General features: G+C 27.2%; 1 protein-coding gene across 12 annotated transcripts in view; it reads right to left on the reverse strand.

Annotated features, from left to right (window-relative positions):
• The window catches only part of dpy (fibrillin-like protein dumpy), a 218,877-nt gene extending 202,126 nt beyond the window's left edge, over positions 1 to 16,751 (reverse strand). For all 12 annotated transcript variants that reach the window (XM_088185558.1, XM_088185557.1, XM_088185555.1 and 9 more), the window contains exon 1: positions 16,655 to 16,751. In XM_088185558.1, coding sequence (XP_088041684.1) covers positions 16,655 to 16,664 — 10 coding nt within the window. In that variant the 5' untranslated portion in view covers positions 16,665 to 16,751. The remainder of the gene's footprint in view (positions 1 to 16,654) is intronic.
• Positions 16,752 to 18,557: the final 1,806 nt, after the last annotated feature.

The following is an 18,557-nucleotide window of genomic DNA, read 5'->3' on the forward strand; positions in this document are numbered from 1 at the left end:
ATTTTTTTATAGCTTTATAAATATTATACAATTGACCCCAATCTTAAATTACTTAATGTTTGATATTATGCAGTACTTTATAATTTAAATTAAATATATACTTTTATGACAAGCTAAATTTTATTATTTCTTAAAATAATAGATCTATTAGTCATAATTTGCAATGCCTATGAGTGTTTCGATTTACATACAGGATGGGTTGATCGATTTAGACAAGTGCAGTTTACCGGTGTTTCTGTGTTGATCCAACGATACAAATTCCTTTGTAATGTTACTACATCAAATGCAATGAAGGTCGATGCATAAACATATACAGAATGTACCCAAAATTTAATTGATTTAATTTAAATAAAATATTTTATTAAGGTCATATCACACATTAGTCTTGCCCTTGTTTCTAAAATTCATCAATTTTAAAATTAGGTACAAAGCGTTTTCTTTGGGTTCGTTTCGTTCACAACACACACATACACATACAGCAATAATTGAATAATTGCGAGTCGAGGGAAAAAAAGAAATGGTAAAAACATTCCAGCATGTGCGTTTGGGAAAATCCTCCATTGTGTGAGGTTGAATGGAGGAGCGTGTCGCAGACGCCGAACAAGGTTAGGTAATTAATAACGATAATAGTGGCTGCGTAGGAAAAGATTAAAAAAGTGCAATTGTTGATATGTAAAAAAAGTAACGTTTATAACACGCGCGTGAGCAAATGTCAAGGTTTTGTCCCACATGCGAATAAAATTACGCGCGGGTTTGAAAAGAAGTCGACGCGCGGTGAAGCACTAAACTTTTTAAATATGTATTAAAATATTATGTGGCGCATTTAAAACTATCCCATTAAACATATCTGCATATATTTAAATAAATTTAATTAAATAAATATTTATGCAAAGTAATTAACATTTTTTTTTTATATTTTTTCGAATTTTATATTACGCTAGATATATTGAAACATGTTTAAAGATTAAATCACTCTAAATAAAACAATAAAAAAAATATTTTCACTAGTATAAAGATAATTTCATTACTGATTTTAGTGAAAATATAGTTAAACAGATTAAAGTGAAATTATATGCTATTTTAATTCACAAATAATACTTATTTTTTTATCAATACTGCATTTTTCTTAATTTTGTTATAAAATTTATATATTAATAAATTATATAAAATCTTGAAAAATGCAGATTTTAATACGAAGCTGTAAAATATATTTTTGACCTATGCATAAATAAATATATTCATAAACAAATATTATTTTGGCACACGCCGTTTAAAATGACTACAACTGAAGGCGACACATATAATAAATAATCGTTTGTAAATATAAAATGGGTTTATATTGTCATTGAAAAGTTAAATGTATTAACATTTAATTTAATGAAGTTCGTCATAATTTAGATTTAATTTAATTAGTATTTTTAAACTTAGTGAATGATATTTTTAGGATTCAATTTAAGTCGAATTCCATAGACTTTCAGCTATGCGTGTACAGCACCAAAAAATATACCGCTACTTTACAATCGGAATTCGATCTCCTTTGTAATCATCGTTCACATCTTGGAATGAAATCGCATCGTGCCATCTTGACAATAGCATTTAAAATAGCCCACAGAATTGGCTACGCACTTGTTGGCGCCTGAACCGACCCAAGAACTGTTATGCAATTCAATTTCGCGGCACTATAGAAAACCGCTACCACACCGGTAATTATATGCGTGAGAAAGCCTGACCAGCTCCACAGTAGTCAAATTGACGCATAAATAATGCAAATTCCCACAGGATGGATATGAAATTCGATTAGGCGTTATTTGTCCGACATGCAAATGAGCAAATTGCTGAATCGAGTTGAACGAACTTTGTTTATGTATTAAGTGGAGTTCGCGCGAACAATTATTATCAAAGTATTCGGTCGCAAAAACGCAGAAGGTTGAATCAACTGATTTCTTAAAGAGAAAAAAAATGACGATACACTTATCGTGAATTGAGACAAAAAATGTAACTCATCTCGTTGTAACGATCGTGATTTTTGAGTTTGAGCAGTAGTCGATCGTGGTGTAATTAGTCGAAAAAAATATTTTATTGCTTCATTACCTTTGCTTTTCAACTGTTTAAAAAACTTGAAGCTGAATGGCCTTAGAATTATTAAGAACTATTTTTTATAGTATAGAAGAGAATTTATTTTTTTCGATTTAAAACAATAAATAAATTACACTCTTTTGAAATATTTCATATTTTAAGCAAAAGCCAGATTTTTCTGTAAAGAAATTGCAAGTTAAATATTTTTTTTTATTGGTTCAAAGTTTTTATTAGTAGTTATTTATATAAAAAAATATAAAGGTTTATTTCTTGTTTTCATTAAATTGTTATTCATAAGATTGTAAACATAAATATGGTTATAAGCCTGCATCATAATATTATTTATTAAATAATAACATATAATTTCATGATATTTTAAATTAACTTCCATATAAAAATGTAAAATTTAACTTTACATGGATGCAAACATCAAAGTTAAGTTAATTGCGAATAAAATAATATATGTTTATTTTTCTACTAATTCTCTCAACTTGTAACTAATGTTTTATTTTAAAATGTAGCAAATTACAAAATTGTAAACATGAACATGAATATAAGCCAGTAGCATAGTATTGTATAATATATAACATTATGCTTTTGTATATGTAAATAAGAAAAATAAAGCTTAATATGGTTCGAAAGTGTATTATTTACACAACAAGGTGTATTTATTATTTCATAATATTATTTTACACCTATATAACATAGTTATATAGTAAAATAATAAATGCTTATTTAATATAAAACAATTAAAAAACCCGATTTTGACCTATGATGATTTAAATTGGCCCTAAATATTTTAAGACTAAATTAACTCTGTAAGTCTAAACCTTGAAACATATTTGTTGAATTTACTTTTAAGATCAAGGCCCCATAAAAATCGACAGTATTATTATGATTAATTCAATCAGTTAATAAATGAATGGCGACCGTTCGCCAAAACATTTCTTGAAACTAAATTTTAAAATGCTTTTCAACGTTTCTTTAAACTACTCAAAAATATATTTTCAAATTAATAATATACGACTATAGAGAACACCTTTCTTACGATTCTTTAAACCACTTAAGTTATAAAATAAATATGCTAAGAGATTTCTAAGATATATAAAAATATCTGACTTTAAACGCGTTTTTAAATACTTTCAATAAACCCTATCCATGTGACATGGAATTCCAATCTTTTAATATAAAGAAGGAAGAGCTAATTATTTTTTGACCTGACGCTAAGATTTTTCCCCATCTCATAATAATTGCCTGTGCCGACCACCTCCATTGCAGACTCTACCGCAGATGACCTAACGCTAAGTCATGGCTTGTCAGGCCTTTTTTTAAAGGATTATAATTGGGACCTTTCGATACATAGCCCCTAGCAGCGCCTACATGTCTGTCTTCAAAGAGTAATAACCTTTTTAAAGAATCAGCCAAAAATCTATTTTATTCCTCTGAGGACGACAACTTGATCCACGCGCTTCTCTGAAGGTATATGCCCCCTAATAATATGCTCATTAAATCGTGTACCAGTGCTTATCTTTGTGTGCTTTTGAGTATTATAATGTAAATCTAAAATGTATATCGCCGTACATGAACGGCGGTCGATCTTTCATTGTTTTGAGGTACCCTAAATAGTTATATATTTACATATATAACTGAAGAAATAATAAATAAAAAACATTTTTTTTAATTTGATTAAATAATTTCTATAGAAAATAATACTAATAAATTAAAATATACAAAATGAATTAACATAACGAAGCATATTTTATATAAATTTTATAAAAAATATAGAAAGCCTTTGTATTGGTATAAAAAAAATCAAAAAAAAACGAATAATATATAATGAATATGTAAAATAAATTTACGAAAATTATACTAAAAATATATTAATAAAACATGCTAATACAAAAATGTAGCAAAATAAATTAAAGCAAATTGAAAATCACTTATGTGCTCTAAAATAAATGCAACATAAAATAAATATATAAATAACAACAAAAATAATTATGAAAACATATGTGAAATTAACTCACTCTTAAGTGTATACTAACAAATATTTATAAAGTAACTCACTACTTAAAGGGTTAATATACTGTGTTTAACCTATGTAAACATAGATTTATCACAGATAAAAAAAGTCACTGGGGACATGGTTTACGGAGCACATTATCCGGGGGCACAGGTCTTTAATGGGGCGCGTCTTTACTATTACCTTTAGTATTGATCACTTTTAGCATGTATCGTATTACCATTTTGACTTGCTTTTAAGTGACTAAAAAATATTTTATTGTAAATTAAATATATGATATTCACAGATAATTGTAATTATACTTTGTACCAAAAATAATTTTATACTCACTGACTCTTAATCCTGTATGTAAATAAAAAGTAATAATAAATTAAAAAGTAATGTATAGACAAGTATTTATATTAAAAGTCAAGGTTAGTTTAAATCAATATTTATAGATTTTTATTTGTGTAAGAACAATATAAGTAATGCCACATTTAACTACTTTAACATACAATTGCTCATCTTATATTTATATTTTTTTATTATAATACATTTATAGATGTGTTAAATTTTATTAAGAAACAACTCACTGAAAGTCAAAATATTTAATAATTATATGGAATTAAAGTTGCATAAAAATCTATTTTTTTACCATATACGATTTTAGGATATGTTTTATAAAACGAAATATGAAATTTATCTGATTTTTAAAGAATAGTAATATGAATATTTATTAGCTTTATAAATATGTATACATATATATGAGGAAATATATAAATATTTCCATATTTAGTTATTGAATTTTCTAAATAATTGTATAATATATAATACATAGTTTGATCATAGACTTTCAACTAATTTATTAGTTCAAAGATATACTAGTTTTAAGATGCAGATTTAAATTTATCTTTGACCCTATATTATACTACAATAAACCAATGCATTTCATCAAAAAAATATCTTTTAATCATAGTAAATTGATTCGCTCTGATTCTTTGAAATATATATTCTACGTCCCTCTGACCTACTCTATATAAATATTTGCCATTCCTTTAATACAATGTAGTTTTATCTTTATTATTATAGTGTGTGTGTTTTTTTTAATATAATATAAACCTATAACGGTATCAAGTCTACGCACGACGATATAGAACTCTCCGAACACACCATGTTAACATTGTCTTTTTTTCCCATGATTACTATGGAAACTGGGCAAGAAAATCAGATCTAAAATTTTCACACAAACAGTTAATTCTGCGCCACGATATTTTTTTCCCAGTAAGTGTAACATTAACAACGCCTATCAGTAGTAGAACGGTAGCAGTGGTTGTATAACTGATCAAATATTTGCATTTCGGTCAGAATTTTCGGAATTCAGATGATTCAACTTCAATGGTATGCCTGAATTATCATAAATATTTTTATAGCATCTGCTATGAGTTATTGAGTAAACTTAATGTTTGAAAACGCCTTTAATGTTATTATTTGTTATATTGACACAGTGAATTAATAGATTGCTATGCCTGATTATTTTTATTATAATAAAGTGTTGCATCATAGAACGATGTACTAATGGCGTTGAAACGCGTGTGCACTAAACACCATTCAAATGCAAATGAATGCAGGCGAAAATCACAAAGCGTGGAGAAGCATTATCATTTAACAACAGCAGCTGCTGTGGAAGAACAACATTTTACCGAGTCTTTTGTGAGTTTGATTTGTGCGCCGGTTTACGACGGCGGTGGAGAAAGTGAAAGAAAGTGAAGATCCTGATATGGAAGAGCTCACAAAAAAAACGATGGACGATATGAGTACATCTTCATTTGGTTCGACACCTCATAAATATAAAATTATTAGCTAAGAATAATAATTGGAATATATACGTAGCTTGTATGATGTTGTATTTTATAGAAAAGGGCAATGCGTATGTCAAATAAAAATTGAATTGTAAACTATACGCAAAAATTGTAGATAGTATCACAAATTCCCGTTACATTATAAACATATATTACGTCGCAGTTTGACCGTAATCTTGTGGGCGTTTACAGAGAAAGTTTAATGGTAATTCACGATACCTTATAAGTCGAAGATTGCACATGTGCGTATTTATACGTCAGGAAATAGCGGAGATGACTCGACGATCGTTTAATGTGCGAATTTATTGAAGTGATGATTCGAAAGGTATTTATTAAAATGAAAACGCACATTTTGTAACGTTTGAGAAGCTTTCTTTCGGTTCTGTTGGGAGTAAACATTTTTTTGAGGGTCCAGCGCAAATAATCGAAAGGTACTCGCTTTGTCGGCTTCTTGGATAACTCAAATAAAACTCAAACTTAAAGTGTAACACAAACATAAGACAATGGTTCAGTTTGCTCTGTGTTTAGACAACACTTGGAACATAACCTGCGTTTTTACTCTCTTTATTCGAACGATCCTTGTATTTATATAATGTGACGCAATATTCTAGTAATATAGACGTTTATCCGAGAATTATTTATAAATCAGTTGAATCGGTGTCAACTATACAGCGGCGACAGAATGGAAATTAAATTTCAATGATTCTCAAGGTTCAACGGAGCGTGCAAACGACAGGTGTTTGAAGCTCAAGGGTCTACTAGACCCCCATGCTTCTTTATCGACATTTATTTCGATGTGTAAATAAACACTTGCTAGCACAAAAATGATAAGCGTATTTTATTGTTGTGAGTACTAATAGTTATTTTTTTATAAATAAATAAGAATGGAGTATTCTTAATGTTATTATTATACTGAGATTAGGTCTTACTTAGATAAGTATATTTTCTAATTATCATGTAGTTTGTTGATATATCAATAGATACAATCGAAATACGTTTAGACATTTTATTGCTTTGAACTTGAACCATTATATATTATTTAAAATAATAAAATATAGTAAACGTTTTTGTCAAATTATTAAAAAAAATTTTTTGCAAAGATAATAAAATAACAACGATTGTTTTATAACAAAATATGCACATCAAAATTTCTGCCACAAATAGAAGTAACCTAAGCGTCGATTTCAAAATACATGGAACTTTTTCCGGTATTTAGTTTATAATTTTTTTCTGTTACAGTTTGTAAGAAATATTTTAAAAGATTTATTAAATTAAAAAAAGTGTAACTAAATTTTAGCGAACGTTGGCAATTTTTAATCATATTTTTTAGAGAATTTAAAAATTTCGCTTAACTCTTTACGTGCGAAGAGCGTATATATCGGAATATTATAAAGCAGGTCTTTGTCTCAAATTTACCACATATTTTTTATTTCTACGATGTATAATATTAATGATGTTTTTAAGATGTTATGTTTCAGTGGCTTTCTACCCTCATTTAATTACTTCTAAGAATTTATTACAAAGAACCAGAACACATGTTATGTTTTTGTATATCACAAGAGCTCTGGGGGGAGTGACACATTTTTTTTAGTCAAAGATCTGTCATTCCAATGAATTCCACATGTGCATATATGTTTGAATATATATAATATATTATATAGTTTGCATTCAGTTTAATTCTGAAGTCGAATGATGTGCCTCGAATTTCACTGTTTACAATTTTAGAATTTATAAAAAAAAAACAATTACGAGAAGATGAAGAAAGATAAAGGACCCAACGAAAAGACGAATATTGATAGACGAGTATGAGGACAAAAATACCAACGCAATTGTCAAGTGTGCAGTATCATGCCCTATCATGCAAGAAAAAGAGGAAAGAAATTTGCAGGAGGCAGATTTTTAATTTGTAAGAAAAAAAATATAAATGCATAAAGGAATAACTATATACAAATAAGAAAAAACGTAATTAAATCTTCAACTTCATTTTTATTGGATGATTGACTCATTTCGTGACTTTTTAAAAAAAAAAATTTCACACGTAAAGGGTTAAAAAAACATTTCCAAAAATGTTTTTTTAAGCGAAATTTTAAAAATTCTCTAAAAAATATGATTTAAAATTGCCAACGTTCGCTAAAATTTAGTGACACTTTTTTTCTGTATAGAGAAGCTAATACAAATCCACATTATTTATATTTAAAATCCCTTATAAACTAAATATATTTTTTTAAAGTTGAAAAAATATTTTTTTAGAACGTAATAATTTTACAATTTGAATCGATAAAATCAATTGCGTAGTTCGTTGTCAAACGCGCCAAAACTGGGATTTTCGTTAACTGTCAAATTTGCTCACATATGACAACTATTCTGTCATCTGTCAAGTGAACGCCGCGCTCAATGCAATTAAATAAGCATGTTAGGTTATATGAATAATATATCACCCTTATTCTAACAAAATTACTATCCACTTTCTAAGATCAATTATTAAAGAAACTACACATTTATAAATTGGCCATTGGCTGATATACATATTTCGAGTCGTCGCTTGGAACGGAACGATTTAGGTGATTTTTTTTTGATGCAATAATGCTTCTAATTTATTTTGTTTATATACCTTTATGTAAACAACAACTCACTCACTATCCTAAATAATATCACTAATTATTAAATTAATTTAAAAATGCAAATATTTACATTTTCGCCAATTTATTATGCCATACCAAATTATTATATTATACATAATTTTTATTGTTTAAATTTTTAGAAGCCATAAAATGACTACTCTAAAATGGAACTAAATCATTATCACACGATCGTCGTGAAAGATAGTATCCCCAAATATCAATAGATAAAAAATATGTTTTATTAGCATTGATATGGTTCGATAGACATTAACCTCAATCCTCATATAAGTATATATTTGCAATTCGAGTAATTATATTTAGTCAAATCTAACGAGTATGTTTATTAAATCGGAAGCAATGATAATGTTTATGTATTGTAAAAGGAAAAAACTCACTTTTCGGCCTCGGAACTCAAAATTTGAAGATTCAACAGGAAGACTGTATAGTTTAATAAATGTATTCTTCTAATCCTCACACACACACACACACACACACACACACACACACACACACACACACACACACACACACACACACACACACACACACACACACACACACACACACACACACACACACACACACACACACACACACACACACACACACACACACACACACACACACACACATAAATGTATTTAATTTTCATAATTATAACACACTTAATTAATTTGCAAACCGAATATTTATATTTAGTTAAATCGAACAACGCACATAACAAAATAATGAAAAGTACTGTCGCATAGCAAAATTATTTAAAACCGTTTTCACGTTACTATCGGCCATTTTGTTTTATATTTGAATGCTTATTTTTCATTGGTCGAAACAACGGAATTCATTAATGGAGATTTGAAAATCAATATATTAAATTTATTTTTATTATTATAATTAAATAAATTTCCTTTGTTAATGTTTATTATTATATACACCGTTCTTTCAAAACGATACGATTTACATAATAGAAAATTGAGCATAAAATATTTCATTTTTAAGTCAGTGAGTCCGGAAGTTTAAGCAGAAGCAACGGCTTAGTTCAGTAAGTCAAATTTATTGTTTTTTTTGCCCCAAAGATTTTATTTATTACGGATTTTAAATCTGTTAATAGTGTTCTATATATTGCATTTGCATGTCTTTAATAAAACTTTAGATTAATGCTTAAAAAATCAATACCGGAAAATATAATAATATAATAAAATATATATGGAACATTTAGGAGTAGCCCATTGATATAATAATTGAATTACAATATCAAATATAGTAATATTTTATTAACCAAATATTAATAATAACAAAAAATATTTTAGTATTACAATTTTTTGCTAAGTAAGTAACTACTAGTAAGTTCTTAGCTATATATCTTAATCGATTTCTAAAAACACATTTTTACAAAATGATGTTTAACTTTACTTTTTAAAATATTTCGGTGATTTAAAATTGATTCTTTTTTTCTATAAAAATTTAATAATTATGTATAATTTTTTTAATTTATTTTAAAAATTGCAAATAATTTAGCAAATCACAAAAAAACATACTAAATTATTTGCAATATGTATTCAAAATTACCCGCAGTCAATAATGTTTAAAGTTTCAATAAAATAAAAAGTACATAAATATTATAACCCATAAAAAAATACGTATTTTCGTTGAATGTATCAAACATTAATCTATATTTTTTGCTACAAATATTAAATTACGTATGTTCTTAAGTACGCTATTTACATTTTTTCTAAATATATTTTATTTGTCATAAAGTTCTTCAAAAAACCAATAAAGAACTGGTCCGAACCATGTAAGATTTTATACTTTACATTGTATTAAACTATTTTCTAAATTTTAAATTAGATCATTTAAATTTGTTTGCGGTTTAAAATAAACTGACAATAATAATTAATTAAAATTTAGGTTCTTAAATTTATTTAAATTTAGTGATCAATGTACATATTTTTTCTCATAATACTCAATACATACTTTTTTTTTAATTTTTAATATTTCACCAGTGTTTACACAATACGAAACGCTCAATCGACGAGCAAATTCTTGGGCCGTTCGTCAAAAGGAAAGTAGGTCCACGTGAACACGTTTACGACACACAGCAGTTACAAACACACACGAACGAAGACCTCCACTTGAATAAATTCGAACAGCATATTCAGTAATGGCAACCAAAAATAATGGACCACATGAGATGTAAAAACACTCGAACGCACAGTTTTCTTTGTGAAAATTGATTCATGCACAAAAGCGCTTGAATTGTTTTGATACAGAGAGAGAAGAAATTAAAGGTACACTATTTTTTTTATGTTATATAAGTATAAGATGCATGTAATGTGTGTGTGCATGGATAAAGCGTTAGACAATTGTACCAGTTACATACTATTTCAATTTTAGCGGCGCTATTTGTGCAAGTGTTTCGGCGGCGAAGAATTCGTTTAAGAATTGGGTTAATTAGAAGAGGTGTGAATGAATTGGTAAATACATATATATATATTATATAATTTTTTTTAAATAATACGTTGATATACAAAATCCACATAACTCAATTCTGTATTTACTAAGTAATAATCTGATAAAATATAGCATTATTGCAAATATAAATTTAAAAACTTAACTTTAATCTATTGCTATATATAAAATATAATTAAATAGATTATACTTATTAATTACTGATATTATTTTGCCATAAGCATGTATTTATTTAAATAAATATGTATTTAATGTAACTTCAACTGTGAGATAGTAAAAATATATATATCTACCAGTGAAAATATATTTCGATGTGGTTTACCTAAAAAATGATTTTTTTAGTTATACATATTCGATATTAAAAATATTATTTTATTCAGACCATTGTGTTAAAATATTGTATAAAAATGATTTTAACAAAACAATTAAAAAATAATAGTTGAAATTTAATAAACTAGATTTTATAAAATCACATGTTAGATAAATTATATTTTTACTAGTATAAATATATATCTACCGATGAAAATGTATTTTGATGTTATATCAATGTAGTGCACGCATAAATATATCATCACTAAAACCTAACCATCAAAACTAATTTTAATATGTACTATGTACCATAAATTTTCTATATTTAAAAATTCATATATATTTTAATTCATTACATTGTATTAAAATATTCTACAAAAATAACAATAATAATAGTCGAAATATAAAAAGCTAGATTTTATAAATATCATAGTACTTCAGATAAATTATATTTTCACTGATAGAAATAAATATATACCGGTAAAATGAATTCACTGAAATGCCAGTAAAAATGTATTTTCACTTGTAACACAAGTACATTAAAATTTACATATTTTTCAAACCATTTTTAGTAAATGCACGTAAACAATCTTTATATAGACGTGACAAAATTGTATTTTATTCGCAATAAAGCATAAAAAAACTTATTTTACATATATGCTTCAATACATAAAATAATTTACAACAATATTGTGGTCATTTATAATCCGAAAGGTCAAAAAATAAACGTGTGTCTCAAAGTGGGAGTGGATAAATGTTAAGAGAACGTATTTGATTCTGAACTGGTTCCGCGACGGTTTTTTTCCGTACCGTTCGTTTATATCTTTTTAACGCAAATCGACATTTAATAGAAAACGAATACAATTTAACGATGAGCAACGTCTAATAACGCCATTTACTTAATTCAATTAACTATTTATTGCATTTTAATTGGCATTAAAACAATTAATTTTCTATGTCAAGGTTTCGGACGATTCTATAATTTATTTATTGTTAAAATAACTGATTTATATAAATCACACAGTTTTTAACGTTAATTCAAGAAGGATGTAAAAATATGAAACACTTTCACAATAGCGGTTCGTATTTGGCCGATCAAGGTTTTTCTTTAACGAACGATTACGTAGTATTGGCCTCTTTGACATTTCCAAGAGTTGTTTGCACAATTTTTTGTATTACATTATTAAAACAACTTTATTTATTGATTATTTTAGATTTAAAAGGTGAAACTCTTGTTCACTATATAAAAATCAATGCACATTATATTATATTATGTCGTGCAGATTCACACGCGATATACACAATACAGAATCACATTATTGCGAGTTCAATTCATCATAATCAAGTTCATACGTCAGTTTTATATATTGTATTTAGCAGTTTAATAATGATTTGAGTCGCCTCGAGTGTTTCAACTCAGATATCCAGATTGACGAGTTTCAAGAATATTAATGGATGAGCAATATCCGCTAAACAGATTATTTTTATAATAATTTGCTTTTATTTTATTTATTATATTTTAATAATTCACGTCATTGGTTTCGTGGTGTAATTTGAGAGCGGCGAGTGGGAATGCTTTGTGGGTGCGAAATCGAAAATCTCGTTTAAGTCCTTCGAACAACCCACTTGCGACTTTGAACATATATGGGAAAAGCTATATATTTTCTGTGTTTTGCGCTTGTGTATGTTTGACGTTGTGTGAATGCATTATGCAATTTATGTGTGTCTATACAAAATACAACAAAAGTATTTTATAATTTTAAACACTTATTTTAATACAAATGCTTTTTATAATTATTACATATTTTTTATTAGCTAAAGCTGTTCCGATGAATTTATTAACTCATTAGTGAGTCGCTATCTACATAATTAATTCATAAGCATAAAAACACTCTTGAATGTATTGAGAACCAGTTGCAATAATTTATATACATAACTATAAACTTATGTTTTCATGACTATTGATTTTTAGTCGTCAATCGCACATCAGTATAATAAATATAGTATTAATATTAAATATACAAACTTATAAAATAAAACATAACATATAAACATAGGAGCAAATTATTAAAAAGCGTCATGGTTATTCTTTAAAAATCTTGAAACTGGTAAATGATAAATTTACAATATTCTCCAAAAATAATAAAAACAGTTATTTCAATATATAAAAAATCAATATGTATTTATAAATAAAGCAGGATATTCATATGGTGCATTCAAAAGTGCCTTATTTATGATATACAAAATAAATATTTATACTAGTAAATAGTATTAAATATAGAGGTAAATTTATAATTTGAGCAAATTTAAAAAAAACGAAATAAAAATATTTTAAAATATAGAAAACAAATATGTACCTATTAATAAATATAACAGAATATTTTGGGCGCATTTAAAAGTAACATATTTCTTAATGAATGAAGGGAAAAATAAATATTTAGGTTAATTTATAATATTGTCTGAAATTAAAAAACTTGAAAAATGGAAAAAACAAATATGTATCTTATACATATATTTATACAAATATATCAGAATATTTATATGGCGCATTTAAAAGTAGCCTAGTGCGTAATTAATGATATAAAAAAATCTTGAATTAGTATTTAAAATAAAACATTTAGGTACATTAAAAATATTGTGCAAAATTAAAAAAACAGTTGCTTAAATAATTTAAAAAAACAAAAATGTATTTTAAAATAAAACAGAATTTTTATGTGGCGCATTTAAATGTAGCCCAGCGTATAATTTAAACATTTAAAGCATAGAGAAAACTTCATATTATTGCTTCAAAAATAAGAAGAAAACGGTTATTTAAATATATCAAAAACAGAAAAGCATTTATAAATATAGTATAATATTTATATGGCGCATTTAAAAGTAGCCTAGTTCTTAATTAATGATATAAAAAAATCTTGAAACTAGTAATTAAAATAAAACATTAAGGTACATTTACAAAATTGTGCAAAATAAAAAACAGAAAAGTTTTTATACATATAACAAAATATTTATGTATCACACTTAAAAGTAGCCCAGTTCCTAATTAATTATATAAAAAATAAAACTTGCAATTAGTATATAATCTAAAACATATTTATAAGCATTTTTAAAATAAATTATGAGCACAATTAATGACATAAAAAGTAAATTTTGAAATTAATATATAATATATAATACAACAATAAGATAAATTCCAATCTTGCCTAAAATAATATGAAATAGTTATTGAAATATTTAAAAAGCAAATATTTATTTATATATATAGCAAAATATTCATGTGGTGCATTTAAACGTAGCCCAGTGCTTAATTAATAATATAAAAAATAAGATATATTTAAAATATTGGGCGAAATTAAAAATAGTTATTAAACTAATTTTTATTTTGCAAATTATACACAAAAAAATTTAAAGTGAAAAAATCAGATATATATTTTTTAATATAGCAGAACATTCATTTTGCGCATTAAAAAGTAGCCCATTGCCTAGTTAATGATATAAAAAATAAATCTTGAAACTAGTGAATATTATAAAACATTAGGTTTAATTTACACAATTGTGCAATATGTAAAAAATAGTTACTAAAATAATTAAAAATCAAATAAGTAATATTTAAAAAGTGGCGCATGTAAAAGTAGCCTAGTGCAAAATTAATGCTATAAAAAATAAATTATGAAACTAGTAAATAAAAACAATAAAGTCAATTTACAATATTGTCAAAAATTAATATAATTAAAATAATCAGTTTTTGAAATAATAAATACACGAATATGTATTTATAAATGTATCAAAGTATTTATGTGGTGCATTTAAAAGTAGCCCATTGTCTAATTAATGCTTTAAGCATAGCATACACATAGTAAATAATATAGAACACTAAGGTAAATTTACAATATTGTGCAAAATGAAAAAAAAATAGTTTATAAATATAGCAACATATTTATAAGTAGCCCAATGCCTAATTAATGATAGTAAATTAATACATTAAAATTAAAATATATAGATAACATAAATACAACATAAAAATATGGCGTATTAAAAACCACAAATGTACTTGGGTTAAAATTTATTTAATTTATGATTTGATATTAAAAAATATAGATAAAAGTAGTTCAGAACGTAATTTGACATAAAATTCAACCTTTTTAAAAAATATGCTTAGTGCTATCCACAAAATATTTTTATTTTTATTATATTAGTAAATCTACGCCCAATGCGTTACAACGGGGTAAATCAGATATAATGAATACCTACAATTAAGTATCAACCACCAGACTGAAAGTCTAGTAATTTGTGACATTAAAATATAAAATAATTTCGACTGAAAATATAGCATATGGCGCATTTAAAAGTAGCCTAATCCCTAAAATTATTCTTCCGATGAATACTAATAAAAAACTAGTTTTTTACTATCAATAAAAATAGAATGAATTAATGCATTTTTTATTTCTAAAGAGAATGCATATTGTTTAGGTTCGATACATTTACTATATATATATAATACATACAGCGCACTTAAAAGTAGCTCTATAACTATTTGAGAATATACACAGCTAATAAAAAAGTACATCAAAAAATGATACATTTATATATTAATATAGTAAATGTGTCTTAGTTCATTACAATTGTTGTTTAATGATAACTTTTACTGTTATAACTATTTTGGTTATAAATTTTAAATTTTTTCATAGTGAAATTGAAAATTTTCCGATGTTTACTACACCACTTACATATGAAAGATTATGTATTTTAACAATCGACACTTATTAGTGTATATTGTGACAAGGTCTGTTTCCAATTCCATTGGTTTATTCAATTTTGTACGTTTTTGGGTCATTGTACATAAATGTAAAATATATTTATAAGCAAAGAACAGCCGGTGATTGGATTAAGCGTTGCAAAACACTACTTTCGCGTTAGTCATATTGGTAGTATCTGGCCTAGGTTTCGCGCTTGTGACCTCTCGTTCTGAGCAATGGCTAGAGAGGAAAGCCAAACGAACGCAACTCAACACGTAACGTGTTCAAACGCCTAGATATAGATAGAGACACAACTTCTTATATGTATATATATAATATAACAATCCCAAACACAATCACTTTTCCAGCTTGGATCAGATAAGAAACGAAAGGGGTATCAGAGCGGCTTTCGGGCCACTGGATATGTTCACTGTCACTTTTTTAGCACACTCACTATTATTTTTGTGTTTTTTTGTAGCACTTTCATATGTCGTTTGTTGCACTCTCCGGATATGTGGTTATTGGGGGCTTATTTTTTGTGGCAGGTGTTTTTTGGTCTTGGGGTCTTGGGATAGTCGTAGAACTTACCGGTCGCCATCGGCGTTCGCCGCCACAACCGGTGGCCCGCGTTTCTCCACAATAACTCGCGAAGAGTTGTCGCTCATTCAACGTCTTAACACGGACTGAGGCTTAACAGTGCGATCGGCCCTCCCCTCCCCGCCGTTAAGTTAAGTTCCCCTCGGGTCATCGAGTGCCCCCACTCGCGGGTTTTATTGCCGACGTTTTGTTGTCTTGGATTTGGAAAGGAAGGTTTATGGATTGACACGGCGGGATGTGTGAGAATACGTGTTGCACTCCGTTTAAATGCTTATCTATAATCAATGACTTTAAAATTTAAATGATAAAGAGTACTTTTGAAGCCAAAACTATTTAATAAAAATGTAAAAGCAAAACTGAGAAGCAGCTCTTGCAAAAGCATCGCCTCTCAATGAGTGTTTCATTATCGAGCAACACAATATTGTGAGAATTTATTAGGCAAAAGTCCTTGTAGGGGCAAATGGAGCGGACCGCCCCGGGCGGCACATGCCTGGGGCGGCATTTTTTCGATGGAAGGACCATTTGTGTAGTGTGGTTCATAAACTGAATGCGCTAAAAATATATTCACGAATAGCTAAAAGCTAAATTGAATATGTAAAAACAATAAAAAAAATTTTATCAAATACTAATTTTATGACCCGGCTTACGGTGGGGTATTTGCTTGTAAAAAAAAAGTTGCTCTGAAAAGCAGATAATTTTGGGCATAATAATCAACAATTCCCCCACTCCTTGCATAGCGCTAGCGCCCCCACGATCAGTTGGAAGTCAGTCATCCCTTCGAGTGCACGCATCGTTTTATCGGCGTCGATTGGACAATTATTATTATTATTTTATTTTTATTTTATTTGAGTACAGGTAAAAATCCAAGCCATTGATTGTGATAAAGCAAGTAAGTGTTTCTACGTTTCATAGCTCTTTGTTGCAGTTGCTGCCGTATTAAACACACAATATTGTTTTGAATAAATACCATATTTTAGTACTTTTTCCTATTTTTTTTTCTAATTTTGAGTTCATTAGTTATATTTTCCACCATTTTTAAGGTAAATTTTATATACAATATAAAGCTTAGGTCTTTCTCTTTATGATACATGTAAAATTGGCTGCAGATTTTTGCGGTTTTTAACACATTGCATACCATTATTCTTAAAAATGGGACGGGACTTAGTCGCGAAAGTTAGGACCTAAACGTTTTAAACTATTATAACTTTTTAATTAAGTGACTTGTTAACGTCAAATTTTAAATACAGATTTATAATGATTGTTATTTTTTAATATTATGATCAACATGGTAAAATCAGTAAACCTCAAATTGTGGACAAATCGCGTACTAATAAAATAAAAAAAAATTGTTTAGAATCACCAAATATACACATATTTAAAAATGAAAACGATATCGATTATGATAAAATACTAGTCAAATACTTTTTCTTGTTAAAAAAAACAGCAAATATCAAACTTTGTGACATATACAATTTATTTTTTATTTTTAACACTTGACGCGGCGAAATTCGCACGACCGTTCAAAACGGAATTCCTCTTCCTCGGGCCTAAAACTTAAGAAATACTTTAAATACTTATTAAAATAAAATTGCATGAATTATTTCATGAAAAATAAAAAAATATTTTTTTTATTCAATTTTTTTTGCAAAAAAAGTTTTTTTTTTATAATGTATTTTTTAACACTTATAATATAATTATTTGACTAAGAGCACTTATGGAATCAACTTAAGTAGAGAAATAATTTTGGCCGCCCAGATCGAGCAAATACCCTGCGGCTGGTCAAAAAATGCAAAAAAGGCACGAAAGACGTTCCTCATTGTTCGAATCGAGCACGTGCCAAAATAATTAAATGCCTGATTTTTTTTTTACAAATAAACATCTGTCGAATGTAGAA

Source organism: Plectrocnemia conspersa, unplaced genomic scaffold, assembly GCF_051122295.1.
Source record: "Plectrocnemia conspersa isolate PC_06_02 unplaced genomic scaffold, ASM5112229v1 ptg000005l, whole genome shotgun sequence".
NCBI classification, from domain to species: domain Eukaryota; kingdom Metazoa; phylum Arthropoda; class Insecta; order Trichoptera; family Polycentropodidae; genus Plectrocnemia; species Plectrocnemia conspersa.